The sequence below is a fragment of the Diaphorina citri genome, unplaced genomic scaffold (assembly GCF_000475195.1).
Source record: "Diaphorina citri unplaced genomic scaffold, Diaci psyllid genome assembly version 1.1 scaffold212, whole genome shotgun sequence".
Classification (NCBI taxonomy): domain Eukaryota; kingdom Metazoa; phylum Arthropoda; class Insecta; order Hemiptera; family Psyllidae; genus Diaphorina; species Diaphorina citri.
Window position 1 is genome coordinate 265,240 of NW_007377649.1, and position 14,234 is coordinate 279,473.

General features: G+C 37.3%; 2 protein-coding genes and 1 long non-coding RNA gene across 5 annotated transcripts; 1 reads left to right on the plus strand and 2 right to left on the minus strand.

Moving 5' to 3' along the window:
• Positions 1–44: 44 nt before the first annotated feature.
• On the minus strand, positions 45–1,826 carry LOC103506066 (HIG1 domain family member 2A, mitochondrial). 3 transcript variants are annotated; one of them, XM_026821224.1, is made up of 3 exons: positions 1,636–1,826; positions 1,286–1,427; positions 45–875 (listed from the first exon to the last, which is right to left on the minus strand). In XM_026821224.1, exons 1-3 carry the CDS (start codon positions 1,645–1,647, stop codon positions 715–717), a joined length of 315 nt encoding a protein of 104 aa, XP_026677025.1. In that variant the 5' UTR covers positions 1,648–1,826; the 3' UTR covers positions 45–714. The 3 variants fall into 3 exon arrangements, with proteins under 3 accessions (XP_026677025.1, XP_017298185.1, XP_008468670.1); XM_017442696.2 differs by having other exon boundaries at positions 1,286–1,478; positions 1,687–1,812; XM_008470448.2 differs by lacking the exon at positions 1,636–1,826 and having other exon boundaries at positions 1,286–1,616.
• Positions 1,827–4,083: 2,257 nt separating this feature from the next.
• Positions 4,084–6,549, minus strand: LOC113466102 (ananain-like). The gene is made up of 3 exons (XM_026821219.1): positions 6,544–6,549; positions 4,135–4,480; positions 4,084–4,088 (listed from the first exon to the last, which is right to left on the minus strand). Exons 1-3 carry the CDS (start codon positions 6,547–6,549, stop codon positions 4,084–4,086), a joined length of 357 nt encoding a protein of 118 aa, XP_026677020.1.
• Positions 6,550–6,875: 326 nt separating this feature from the next.
• On the plus strand, positions 6,876–8,802 carry LOC113466105. The gene is made up of 2 exons (XR_003390610.1): positions 6,876–7,048; positions 8,672–8,802. It is a non-coding gene; the product is annotated as an uncharacterized LOC113466105 (long non-coding RNA).
• The last annotated feature ends 5,432 nt before the right edge of the window (positions 8,803–14,234 follow it).

Below are 14,234 nucleotides of genomic sequence, written 5' to 3' on the forward strand. Positions count from 1 at the left end.
TTGTTACTTATACCTACATACCTAACAAACAAAAACAAAAGATATAGGCATTTGAAGGCAACAATTCAATATTGGAACCATATATTAAAATATTTACATTAGAATTGACCTACCCTATTTTCATTCAAAACAAAACATTGAAATTGGATCATAGCTTTAATGTCATGGTCTATTGCATTAACTAGGTAGGTTGAAATGACAAACATATACTTCTTCACTATTACAATTCAATATTGGAACCATATATTAAAATATTTACATTAGAATTGACCTACCCTATTTTCATTCAAAACAAAACATTGAAATTGGATTATAGCTTTAATGTCGTCATGGTCTATTGCATTAACTAGGTAGGTTGAAATGACAAACATATACTTCTTCACTATTACACATTATTACACAAATAGTGAAGAAGTATATGTTTGTCATTTCAATCTACCTAGTCAAGATGGACCTTCACAAAGTTACAGAATCTTCAATCTATCAACTATTGCATTAAGCATTAAAAATTTCAATAAAATCATCCACTATTAAAAAAATTTCAAAAGCAAACTGTCAAACACCACAAATTTTCTGAAGGGAAAGTCACAAAAAATAAGAACATATTTTTTTCTCCTCTAAAATTTGGGAAATGGTTGATACCCCATTTTCTTTCTGAACTGATCAACTGAAGCTAAGGGATTAAAAATAAAATCCAACTTGAGTTAGGGAAAGTTAGGTTTGGTAAGCCGTATAGATAAGACCACCGGTTAAAGCTAAAACTGTGAATCCTTGGGCTACCACTCTTGTCCTCATCATCATTTGTGATAACCTTCTATCTCCAAGCTTCATAGAATAGAGACCTACACCCAAAGCTGCACTTGTTGCCACACATCCTGAAAGTGATAAATGAAATGGTCATTATAAAGTAGGAATCCAAGAAGAACATTACCAGTCTATGAATATCAAAGGACACAGCCTAGGTGTCTGGTGATAAATCTATCAGAGGTAAGTAGCTATATCATTTGAACTTCACATAACACAAGAAAATGTCACAAAACAGAAATTTAAATTAAAGTGGTTATGCAATTTTTTCAAAGGTTTTTCCACTACTCTAATGTTGCATCATAAAAGTTCAAAGTGCAATGTTTTTTTTTTTTTATTATTATTATGGAACATGGGCCAGATTCAAAGTATCTTTTGGAAAACTTTTCACTCTCAGCATTGAACTAGAAATGAACATTGCACCATTTTTGCCAACCAAGTTGAGCAAAGTTTAAAATTAGAGATCTGTCTCAGAACTTACCAATGGGTACAAGTGGGTTTTCTTTGAACTTTCTTATTAACTTTTCAGTTCCTGTTTCCTGTGTAAATTGTTCATAACCACCAACTTGCAATTTCTTCTGCAGAGTTAGCCAATCTAACTCGTCTTGCTCTTGCTGAGTTATCTTGTTTGCCATTACAGGTCCTGGGAGTAATGACAACTTTGGAAAATTTGGGTTTACAATGAACAAAGGCTGTAATTCGAGCAAATTAATATAACAGTGAAGAACAGTGAAATCCTACAATTCTTCAAGGAAAATCAACGTTATCAACTCTTATCACAGTTTTTCAGTGAAAATAAAAAATGCAAGAACTCTGCTCTTGCTGAGTTATCTTGTTTGCCATTACAGGTCCTGGGAGTAATGACAACTTTGGAAAATTTGGGTTTACAATGAACAAAGGCTATAATTCGAGCAAATATAACAGTGAAGAACAGTGAAATCCTACTGTTCTTCAAGGAAAATCAACGTTGTCAACTCTTATCACAGTTTTTCAGTGAAAATAAAAAATGCAAGAACTCTGTTTACATTTTTATTGAACTTGAAGAAAAAGAAAATGGTTCACGTAGTTTGAACTAAATCCAATAGATAGCGCTGTACGTATCATTCTTCCCAGAAAAGAGCTCTGTCAAGGGATTGCACATTGCTTTTTCTTTGATACTTCGATCATTATTTTGCTCATCCTAAAACTTTTCTCAGTGAACGTACCTAATAAAATTCAGAAAGAATTTATTTAATTAAGTCGGAATAGTGAACATAAGTACATCTATAATTGTAATTAATTAGGTACCTAATAAGGTAAATTATTTGCCATGTAAGTACCTACATAGGTACCTACCTAACGTGTAAAAGTTTTTTATTTCCACTGTTTTCAGGTATTCTTCCATGGTAGGTGCAACAGTCTGGCTGTAGGGGTAGGGTATGTTACAAAGGTTCGTGGTCGAGACCAGACCAGGTGCATGCATCTGGACGTGCATGTCAGCAACAACAAGTTTCCCCTGAAACATCAAGCATTTACCTACCTGTGCAACACCCCCTCAGGATCAAGCAACATGTCTCCATTCTCTCACAGACAATTTTGTAAGAAATTTCCGCCTTAACATACAAGGACTGGTGTGATCTATGTCGCCGCTGATAAAGGAAAACGTCAGAAAACACCTTTACCTTCAGTAGGGTTACTCGTTATAGGTAGAGGTAGGTAGGTAAGTAGGTACCTAAAGTGTATCTATAGGTAGTTAGGTATTAAGTAGATATATGGTTTGATGGAACAAAATGGGTACTAAATGATGGGCTTTGGTACAAATTCGCAGCAAAAGTTGTGGTGCTAACTTCACGCACCTAACTCTGTTTACATTTTTATTGAACTTGAAGCTTGAAGAAAAAGAAAATGGTTCACGTAGTTTGAACCAAATCCAATAGATAGCGCTGTACGTATCATTCTTCCCAGAAAAGAGCTCTATCAAGGGATTGCACATTGCTTTTTCTTTGATACTTCGATCATTGTTTTGCTCATCCTAAAACTTTTCTCAGTGAACGTAATAAAATTCAGAAAGAATTTATTTAATTAAGTCGGAATAGTGAACATAAGTAGGTACATCTATAATTGTAATTAATTAGGTACCTACCTAATAAGGTAAATTATTTGCCATGTAAGTACCTACATAGGTACCTACCTACGTGTAAAAGTATCTACATAGGTACCTACCTACTTATTTTTTATTTCCACTGTTTTCAGGTATTCTTCCATGGTAGGTGCAACAGTCTGGCTGTAGGGGTTAGGGTATGTTACAAAGGTTCGTGGTCGAGACCAGACCAGGTGCATGCATCTGGACGTGCATGGCAGCAACAATAAGTTTCCCCTGCAACATCAAGCATTTACCTACCTGTGCAACACCCCCTCAGGATCAAGCAACATGTCTTCATTCTCTCACAGGCAATTTTGTAAGAAATTTCCGCCTTAACATACAAGGACTGGTGTAATCTATGTCGCCGCTGATAAAGGAAAACGTCAGAAAACACCTTTACCTTCAGTAGGGTTACTCGTTAAATAGGTAGAGGTAGGTATAGTTAAGTACCTAAAGTGTATCTATAGGTAGTTAGGTATTAGGTAGATATATCTATAGTGTGTCCAGATCAATGTGACAGCAAAAAAATAGGCATTATTGCCAAACATGTCACATGTGCAATGGTAGAGAATCTCTAAAAAAGGGGAGTTAATTTTGCACAGTGCTTCCTCCGACAGTGAAACAAAGTCAGGTAAGGCGATATCCACCTTACCTGTTCTGGAATCCAACCTCTGAACTTAGAGCTACCCCTGCATTTTAAAAGAGAGAGTTTATCAAAAATAGACCTATCACCATAACCATAAGAAATACACAGAGTGCAGAGACTGCGGGAGAGAAAACTTTTCCTCGCTCGCCTAATATTTGAGTTTCGCATCTCCATAAATACACAGAGTGCAGAGACTGCGGGAGAGAAAACTTTTCCTCGCTCGCCTAATATTTTGAGTTTCGTTGTCATAAGAAATACACAGAGTGCAGAGACTGCGGGAGAGAAAACTTTTCCTCGCTCGCCTAATATTTGAGTTTCGTTTACGTTTTTAGTTTGATAACTACAAGTTCGGCCATGCCTTTTCCACAAGTTTGGCCATGCCTCGGGATGAACTAGCGGGATTCCTTAGCGAAGCGACGGAATTCAGCTAGTTCGGCCATGCCTTTTCCACAAGTTTGGCCATGCCTCGGGATGAACTAGCGGGATTCCGGAGCGAAGCGACGGAATTCAGCTAGTCTGATTATAAAAGCAAAGGTAAACATGAAATTTCTAAATAACTCACCAGCTGTTGCGAAGGCCCAGCAAGATCCACACCTCCCCTGACTCTCAACCGGATTGAGCACCTTCACCTTGCTTTGCCGCCAATCAAGGGACTTGGGCAGAGGTCCCTTCTTCCTTTCATTCAGGAACTTCTTCACTCTCTCCCTGTCAGCTTCTAGTCTCTCCTTCTCCTTCCCTGTCAGTCGCAGCCCAGTTCGTTGCAATATCTCCTGCGGTGATCTATCACTGGACCCACTCGTACCATAGTATTCATCCGTCTCCTTGCCATCTTGTTTGAAATATTCGAAACGTGTCTTGATTTCATTGTCGATGTGCAGAAGTATCGACCCATCGCCCTTGAGGATCTGCTGAAACAAACCAAGTTCACGCGGCAGGAAATTCGTGTCATGTACCGGGGTTTCAAACAGGTAAGACACACACTTATAGTGGATTTCACCACTGATTTAATGAGAGATTTCACTAATGGGAGAATTTCCAATCATCCAAAAATGAGTTTTTGTTATCCAAAAAGGAGGAGTTTGGGTCAAAACTCCTTTTTGAATCATTGAAAATTCTCCCATTGGTAAAGTCTCTCAATAAATGATTGGTGGTGAAATCCACCTTTAATCTTTTTGTTTTATTTGTTAAATTTCTATCGTAAGTTTCTTACCTTTATTGGTCTGAACCATCCGACTTTAAAGGACAACACGAATGGAATATAAATAGTTTTTGAGTGGTGGAAGTAAAAAACAAGCTGCTTCAGGAGTGGTACCTCTACATATATGGCTTAGGGTAGTAATAATAAAGGTATCAGGACTATCAGGTATTTAACAAGAGTACCTACCTACACGTAGGTAGGTAATTATTTACCTAGAGCAAACATTAGGTAGCTAAATATACTAATTCTACAAAAAACGCCTTTAAACAGGTAGTAGTAGATAGGTATAGGACATAATAGGTAATCAAACTTCCGCCAGTGTTATAGTTCTATCCGTTTACACAAAGAGAGAGAGAGAGGGAGGGGGAGAGAGAGAGGGAGAGAGAGAGAAAGGGAGAGAAAGAGGGAGGGAGAGAAAGAGGGAGGGAGAGAGAGGGAGAGAAAGAGAGAGAGAGAGAGAGAGAGAGAGAGAGGGAGAGGGAGAAAAAGAGGGAGGGAGGAAGAGGGTGAGAGAGAGAGGAAAGGTGAGGAATAAAGAGAGACAAAGTGTCTACTTGGTGTCCTTACGACATCTACAATGACAAGTATAATATTAGGAGAGAGGGAGAGGGAGAGAGAGAGAGGAGGAGGAAGGGGAGGTGTCAATATTTGCTGAGAACACAAGCTCTGAAATGTGTTAACCCTTCTAGAGCTGCCTGGGGTAGATGCAACTGACGATCAAATTACTGTAAAACAGCAAGTAGTGTGACATTATCATTACAGGTTTTAGGTTTTCTAATTTTCTAAGCCTTTCTCGAAGGCCTAAACTGATCAGCGAAAAATCCTTTTGCGAACATTTCAACCAAATTCTATCGAAAATTCAAAATTGACTTAACCCATTCGATAATTTACGACAAATCAAACGATTTTATAAACAGATTTAACAGACTGACAAATTAGTTATTTCATTACAGGTTTTAGGTTTTCTAATTTTCTAAGCCTTTCTCGAAGGCCTAAACTGATCAGCGAAAAATCCTTTTGCGAACATTTCAAACAAATTCTATCGAAAATTCAAAATTGACTTAACCCATTCGATAATTTACGACAAATCAAACGAATTTATAAACAGATTTAACAGACTGACAAATTAGTTATTCTATAAATTTACCTATAAATTGTCGTGTTAAATTCCGAACCTCAATCCTACAGGCGAATTGAGACACATTTAGAAAAAATGGGTTAGCGTCCTGTCAACGTAACAAATATTAGGGATTGAAGAGAAGTGATGAGTGATTGAGAGGACTGATGAGTATAATGATGAGTGATGAGTTACAACTGTGGATGAGACAAATCTATACAGATTTCACTTCGAAACAGATGGACACTATGGACAGTAACTACGAGAGATCTACTGAAAAAGACCAAGTTTACAATGTAAGGATTTCCTGCAATCTGATTGGTTCCTTCATTTTGGGTTGATGACTCATTGCTGTCACATTGATCTGGATGAACTATACTATTAACTATAGTTAACCATATTTCAAAATATTTCTATCTGTTTAGCTCCTAAATAGACACATTTAGTAGGCCATAGTTATAACTATACCTACACTATATAGTAACTGATGTGAAAAATGAACACCCATTTAAAATAATTCATGAGAGGGAGATAACAAGTGAATAAAATAATCTGTGACTCAGAGACAGAGAGATAATTTTAATTCATTCTCAGTTAAATGAAGTAAAAACAGTGCTGGGTGGAGTGGGTGGGTGGATGGGAGTGGGTGATCTCACCACCATGAGCCAGGAATAAACTTCTCCAATATGAAGTAACCCTATCTGGTTGGAAAAAAAGGAAAAATTCTATTTAGGTATTTTTTTTTCCTCCAAATCCAGGAGAGTTTTGGGAAAGTCTTCACCAGTGCTTTTCCTGCCGGTGTAGAGTGCACGTCTCCGCGTCACTTGGGAAAATTTGTACGCGTTTTTTCTCTATTCTAATATTTTCCCAGGTTTTTTTCCAAATTCCTCGCGGGCATGGTAGAAAAAAATTTTCGCTTTCTTTCCACAGGAACAAATACGTAGCTGGGGCCTTTGGGAAAGTCTTCACCAGTGCTTTTCCTGCCGGTGTAGAGTGCACGTCTCCGCGTCACTTGGGAAAATTTGTACGCGTTTTTTCTCCATTCTAATATTTTCCCAGGTTTTTTTCCAAATTCCTCGCGGGCATGGTAGAAAAAAAATTCGCTTTCTTGCCACAGGAACAAATTCGTAGCTGGGGCGATTGAGCTGGAGAAATTACAAGGTAATGTGTACGATTTGATAGAGTTTTTGAAAATCGCGATGTTAATTAGTGAGGTCGAATCGTTTGCGACATTGTAACTGGGTAAAGTACCCACACCTCCCCTCCTTTTTTCAAGAACAAAAGAAGGAGTGGAGGAACTTGTTGATTGAAAAATATTAATTCATATTTTTCAAAATTGAATTTTTAGAATTTTATAAAATTCCAAATAATATTTTGTATGAATTCTTGGAGCTCGGTTCCTCCTTCAATCCACAAAATTCAAATAATAAATAATAAAGGTCCTCCAAATTTTGAGGTCTAAAGTTTTGAGTAGGTAAATATTTTTCAAAGGTATTAGGTATCAATTTTTTCTCTCATACATGATAGGTACCTAGAATTCACACATCCAGGTACCTAAACCTGGAGGTTGAACGCCTTGACCCTCTTCTCATCCATCTGATTTGGAATAAATTCCTTCACGATAGGTAGGTATGCTTGCAAATTTTATAAAATTCCAAATAATATTTTGTATGAATTCTTGGAGCTCGGTTCCTCCTTCAATCCACAAAATTCAAATAATAAATAATAGAGGTCCTCCAAATTTTGAGGTCTAAAGTTTTGGGTAGGTAAATATTTTTCAAATGTAGGTATCAATTTTTTCTGGTTCTCTTTGAGTACCTACCTAGAATTCACACATCCAGGTACCTAAACCTGGAGGTTGAACGCCTTGACCCTCTTCTCATCCATCTGATTTGGAATAAATTCCTTCAGGATAGGTAAAAGAAAACACGGAAAGAAAAATGAAAAATCCCAGGGGACGAAATTCTCTTCATTGTCCGTTTCAAAACATCTTGGATTATGTTTGGCCTTCGTTTTGGCAGAATGAAAGAAAGTAGAAAAGAAAAATACCTCTATCTCTAAAGAAACATTTTTAATCTGAAAGCTACCTAACGCTAGGGACGTGATACTGGAAGAATTTTCAGAATACCTATAGGTATATTTTTTCTCCCTCTCCGTAGGTAGGCAGGTTTTTAGCTGAGGTGCTTTCTAATTATAATGAGAAATTTTAAGGTTTTACGGCGTGTATTGAATTTTCTGCGTGATTTTAAAATCCCCTTTTCGAGTTTTGGGAGGGAGGTATAATTAAATAAAGGTAGACTGCCACCTGTATATAGAAATTAAAATTTACATATTTAAGTACGATGTTTAACACTCTGACTGCCGCTTATACCATCTTATTGGTTCACATTACATTAAAAGCAGGTGGTAGATAGGTATCTATACATGTCTTATCCCGGGAGTATAGGTCCGTACAAGACCGTTCACAGAATAATTTCGTTTTCCTTTTTGAAAGCTGGTTTTGGCCCCCTTGAGGGACCAGACCCGAGGCAAATTGGACCGAATGAACTAACCTCTAACTTACGTCCTCTTCTTCTTTTTCTTCGCCTTTTCCCGTGTACAAAAGGGGTCGGTGTTTTTCATCAGCCCTAACTAGGGTGATTGCTTTGGGCTGACGTTTGGTTTTGGCTATAAATTTTACGAGTGGATGCCCTTCGCGCTCAACCTTTGCTATTTCTTTAGCAGGGTAAAATAGGCTGGTATAATATCTCTAACTTACCTATTATGTTATATTCCTCTTTTCAGACGATGTCTATAAGCAATAGAGAATAAGCAGTGACTGACATAATCTGACATATGCATAGCGGATTTTCCCTCATCCATCTCCGAGCCATTCACACGTCGACTATGAGTTAGTGGTAGTGACCTGTAGCGACCTAGCGATGGCATCGGACGATGAGAGCGACGTAGAAGAGGTAGTGGCATTCGAAATCGAGTCGAGCAAACATGTGCAGAAGTATCGACCCATCGCCCTTGAGGATCTGCTGAAACAAACCAAGTTCACGCGGCAGGAAATTCGTGTCATGTACCGGGGGTTCAAACAGGTAAGACACACACTTATAGTGGATTTCACCAATGATTGAATGAGAGATTTCACTAATGGGAGAATTTTCAATCATCCAAAAATGAGTTTTTGTTATCCAAAAAGGAGGAGTTTGGGTCAAAACTCCTTTTGAATCATTGAAAATTCTCCCATTAGTGAAGTCTCTCAATAAATGATTGGTGGTGAAATCCACCTTTAATCTTTTTGTTTTATTTGTTAAATTTCTATCGTAAGTTTCTTACCTTTATTGGTCTGAACCATCCGACTTTAAAGGACAACACGAATGGAATATAAATAGTTTTAGAGTGGTGGAAGTAAAAAACAAGCTGCTTCAGGAGTGGTACCTCTACATATTTGGCTTAGGGTAGTAATAATAAAGGTATCAGGACTATCAGGTATTTAACAAGAGTACCTACCTACACGTAGGTAATTATTTACCTAGTATTAGGTAGGTAGAGCAAACATTAGGTAGCTAAATATACTAATTCTACAAAAAACGCCTTTAAACAGGTAGTAGTAGATAGGTATAGGAGATAATAGGTAATCAAACTTCCGCCAGTGTTATAGTTCTACCCGTTTACACAAAGAGAGAGAGAGAGAGAGAAAAGGTGAGGAATAAAGAGAGACAAAGTGTCTACTTGATGTCCTTACGACATCTACAATGACAAGTATAATATTAGGAGAGAGGGAGGGAGAGAGAGAGAGAGGGAGAGAGACCGACAGTGAAACAAAGTCAGGTAAGGCGATATCCACCTTACCTGTTCAGGAATCCAACCTCTGAACTTAGAGCTACCTCTGCATTTTAGATGAGAGAGTTTATCAAAAATCGACCTTTACCTGAATTGCAACAATGTAAGGATTTCCTGCAATCTGATTGGTTCCTTCATTTGGGTTGATGACTCATTTTGCTGTCACATTGATCTGGATGAACTATAGTTAACCATATTTCTATATGTTTAGCTCCTAAATAGACACATTTAGTAGGCCATAGTTATAATAACTATAGATACCTACACTATATAGTAACTGGTGTGAAAAATGAACACCCATTTAAAATAATTCATGAGAGGGAGATAACAAGTGAATAAAATAATCTATGACTCAGAGACAGAGAGATAATATTATAATTCATCCTCAGTTAAATGAAGTAAAAACAGTGCTGGGTGGGTGAGAGGGTGGATGGGAGTGGGTGATCTCACCACCATAAGCCAGGAATAAACTTCTCCAATATGAAGTAACCCTATCTGGTTGAAAAAAAAGGAAAAATTCTATTTAGGTATTTTTTTTCCAAAAGTTACGACAGACAAGTGGAAAACACAAAAGAAGAAATAATAAGCAAGGGAAAGGGGAAGAAAGAGGAATGGTAGTGGTAAAGAGATAAGGAAGAAGAGTGTAAGTACGGGGTTAGGGAAGGAGAAAAGAAAAGGAGAGAAGACAGAAGGGAGAATTTTGACTTTTGTGTTTGGCTTGCCATATGAATAATAATAGTGCTAGGGTAATAATAATGCTAAAGTATTAGAGAGCGCTTTCTTAAGGGTTTAAGTAACTGGGAGGATTTTATTCTGAAAGGCGCACAGAGTGTTCGAATATTCAACACTCAACTTGATAGTTGAGAATTTTTTTAAAAAACGTCAAGTTTCTTATTTACAGCTTTTACAATGGTTATTTAAATTTGCATTGAAATAAGTAGCAGATTTCTTTCTTAGTAAATACTAGTCATTTGCCATGGAAATTTGCATGAAAGCCATTCTAAACGCCATCACGTGTTTGGAGGAGTTTTCATTTAAACTTTTTTTCAAACTTTGAAACGCAAAACATAGGGATGAATGTCAAACGACGTGATTTTCCATTCGTCATTGTCTCAGTCTGTAAAAATCGTTTATATCATTCTGGAACAAAATACCTATTAGTGGAGATGTCAGGAGCACCAAATGATATTTTTACTTTGTGTAGTTGGATCACAAAAGTATACCGACTCATATTTTGAACCATATTATCGGAGGTTTTGTATAAGGTATAGATTTTTTTCTTCTTTCTAAACAGTTGTCAATAAAATTTGAAACTTTGATTTTTTTGGGTAGGTAGGTACTAGTCTTTATTATTAAAGCTGGAACTCAAATTGGTGGAATTTTCAATATCTATCTACCATTTGTGTAATTAATACCTCTGCCTCCACCATGCATAAATCTATGTGTGAAAATATAGAGCATCCTATTGTGGGTAGAGCATCAATGGTACAATTTATTATCCGGATTACATGCAGTTGTTCTATTATTGCTCTTGATATTATCCCATAAATTTTGCACTAACTAAATGGTGTGATGTACCAGCGCACATCACATACAGGAACATTTTGGGGGTTTTATTTAAGCTCTCGATCCATCTCTCTCTCTCTTCTCTCTCTCTCTCTTTCCCCATTACTTGATAAAATTAAGGCTCTTGACGGAAGAACGACAGCCAAATTGTACTAAATATTTCAACTCAACCTCCAACCTGCCTATACAGGTTAAATTGAACGCGGCACCTCCAGCGTAGAAGCCTAGGCCAATTCATCCACGGAGGTTGCTTTGTACGAGTTGAGTACTTCTTACACAATATGTATCTACCTATTTAGTTACGTATAATACGTATGTATTGTATGTAATCATAAATATTATCAAATGCTGACCGATATATTAAATTGCACCTGCTAACAAAAGCTTTCAGTGAGCAGTATCAATATTATTCAATATCAATATCCACGCACCAGGGTTGCCAGATGGTACCCAATACGTAGGTACGTGGGCAGAAATTTTCATTTCCCATTATTATACGTATTTAATTTGGTCAGTTGTGCAGAACCTTGTTTATCCTCTGTGATAGGATGGAAAGGACCTCAAGAAATGTAAGGTTCGGCCGCTATTTAACGCCGAATCTTCGAAAAAGCTCAAAAAGAGTTCGCAATGCTCAGGCCTTCAGATTTCAGCCAAAGTCGCTCGAACTGGGCACAGAAATTCGATAACTTATGTAGATCCAAAGTATCCTTGGGCCCTGTTTCCAGAAGGTACGGTTCGGCCGTTATTTGGGACCAAAGTTCCGCTATTTGGGGCTATACAGGGAAAAAGCTCAAAAAGAACTAGCGCTTCTAACGACTTTACCTTTAGCCTCAGGTCGCTCAAACTTTGCAGACAGATTTTATAATCAATGCAGATCAAAAGTGTCTGCGGGTCGGACCTCGAGAAATGTACGGTTCGGCCGCTTTTTAACGCCAAGTCTTTTAAAAAGATCAAAAGAAGTTTGCAATGCTCATTGCTCAGGCTTTTAAGTGCCCTTCCGGAGCAAGAAAACCTGTACCTACCTACATACCTATCTCCATCATACAAAATGTACGAGCATCAACAAAGTCAGCAAAATATTCGAGCTTAGCTATGCTGAATGAGAAGGCTAGTTAATTAGAGAAGAAGGAAATTTAAATTTATTGTCCAATAAATATCTCCAGAGTTCTTTGTTTAAAACTTTTCCCCCTTCCATGTGAAGGTTGAATAGCACTGGAGTTTTAAAGTGGATGAACTTTGGGGCGGTGTATGAGCATGGAAAATGGCGAAAGCCTCTTTTTCGAGATGTTATATTATCGGCCTTCATTGGCAACTACAACCTTGCCCCGGTAGTGTAGTGGTTAGCTCATCTGGTAATCAAGAAGACATGGGTTCTAATATCAGTCAAAGAATGGAATTGAATCATCAAAATTGTAATGGGAAAAATAGGTTATATTATCGGCCTTCATTGGCAACTACAACCTTGCCCCGGTAGTGTAGTGGTTAGCTCATCTGGTAATCAAGAAGACATGGGTTCGATCTAACATCAGTCAAAGAATGGAATTGAATCATCAAAATTGTAATGGGAAAAATAGGCTTTTACATATTACTTGTATGGGACGGTTTCTAAATGATCCTTGTATGGGACGATTTCTAAATGCAAATAGGCTTGCTTTTACATATTATGTTGCCAAGTCTTCATTTACCTTGCTGGCTCATAGGGTCTTCATTTAAGGTCTATAGCGTGTGTGCTCATCAGGTATCAGGTAAACCTGACAGGCGGACCTGATCAGATGTACCTGTCAGGTCTATCTGATAGTGAGTGGCGGGCGTAACACAATAATAGCAAGAGCCGCTCCAAAAAATATACTATGTATAAGTACTATCACAAGACAGTTTTTTTTTTTTTCACTTGGCACAAGTTCAAACCTTTTTAATTTTCAGCCCATTGTGTTTGTTTCCATTTTTCGCCATTGTTTCGAAGTAAATGATGTTCTGCCAAATAAGCACCCCATAACATTCGTCACGTCTTAATATCTCTGTCTGTAGTAGGTATCCGTCAGTCTGAAACTATAGTTTCGAAATCAAATTATGTACCTACTTTGTTTCACGTCGTAAACACGATTTTTCTAGCTATTTTCTAAGGTTATATTTTATGACTGGGTATCCTGTTATTATTTGCTAATGGTATTATCCAGTTAAAGCTCTCCGGCCAAACTTTCAAAGGTCTTCTAAGCTCACTTATCATAGTTATCATTATTCAGGTCATTCTAACAGCACTGGCTAATTCTTTTTCCATGTTCAAAAAATTTCTCCGTAAAAAATCTCCCTTCTTTACTGGCAGACGATTTTTTTTTTCTTTCATACTTTGTACACTTTTTTCTTGTCAAAGGTCTTCTAAGCTCACTTATCATAGTTATCATTATTCAGGTCATTCTAACAGCACTGGCTAATTCTTTTTCCATGTTCAAAAATTTTCTTCGTAAAAAATCTCCCTTCTTTACTGGCAGACGATTTTTTTTTCTTTCATACTTTGTACACTTTTTTCTTTACTCAAGAAAAATAAATTGACTTGAGAACTTTGGTAGACTTTTAACTAATGCTGGTAATCCATCAACGGGATTCTTGAAAGCCCGGCTGTGAAAACTAACCGACAGCCTATCAATACAAAAAATACAGCTGAAAAAAAAAATAGAAATGAATAGCTCACCCATAAAGGGGATTTAGCTTAAAAAAAAAAAAATAAAAACAACTCAGAGAAAGGGAAAAGTTTGGAGACTCGATGTTGGGCATAGGGTTTCCAGACGTCCGGGTTTTCCCGGACATGTCCGGGGTCCGGGTTTTTACATGTTTGTCCGGCGTCCGGGGGGATTTTTGAAAATTTGGGAAATGTCCGGGTTTTTGATGATAAGACTCCAATAATATTAAAAAGCGTTTTTCATTCTTTTGAGAAAATATTAGAAAAAAAAAA

Coding starts and splice junctions, on each gene's coding strand:
- LOC103506066 (XM_026821224.1), bottom strand. Junction 876..1,285: donor AAACCCACTTGTACCCATTG/GTAAGTTCTGAG, acceptor TATCACTTTCAG/GATGTGTGGCAACAAGTGCA.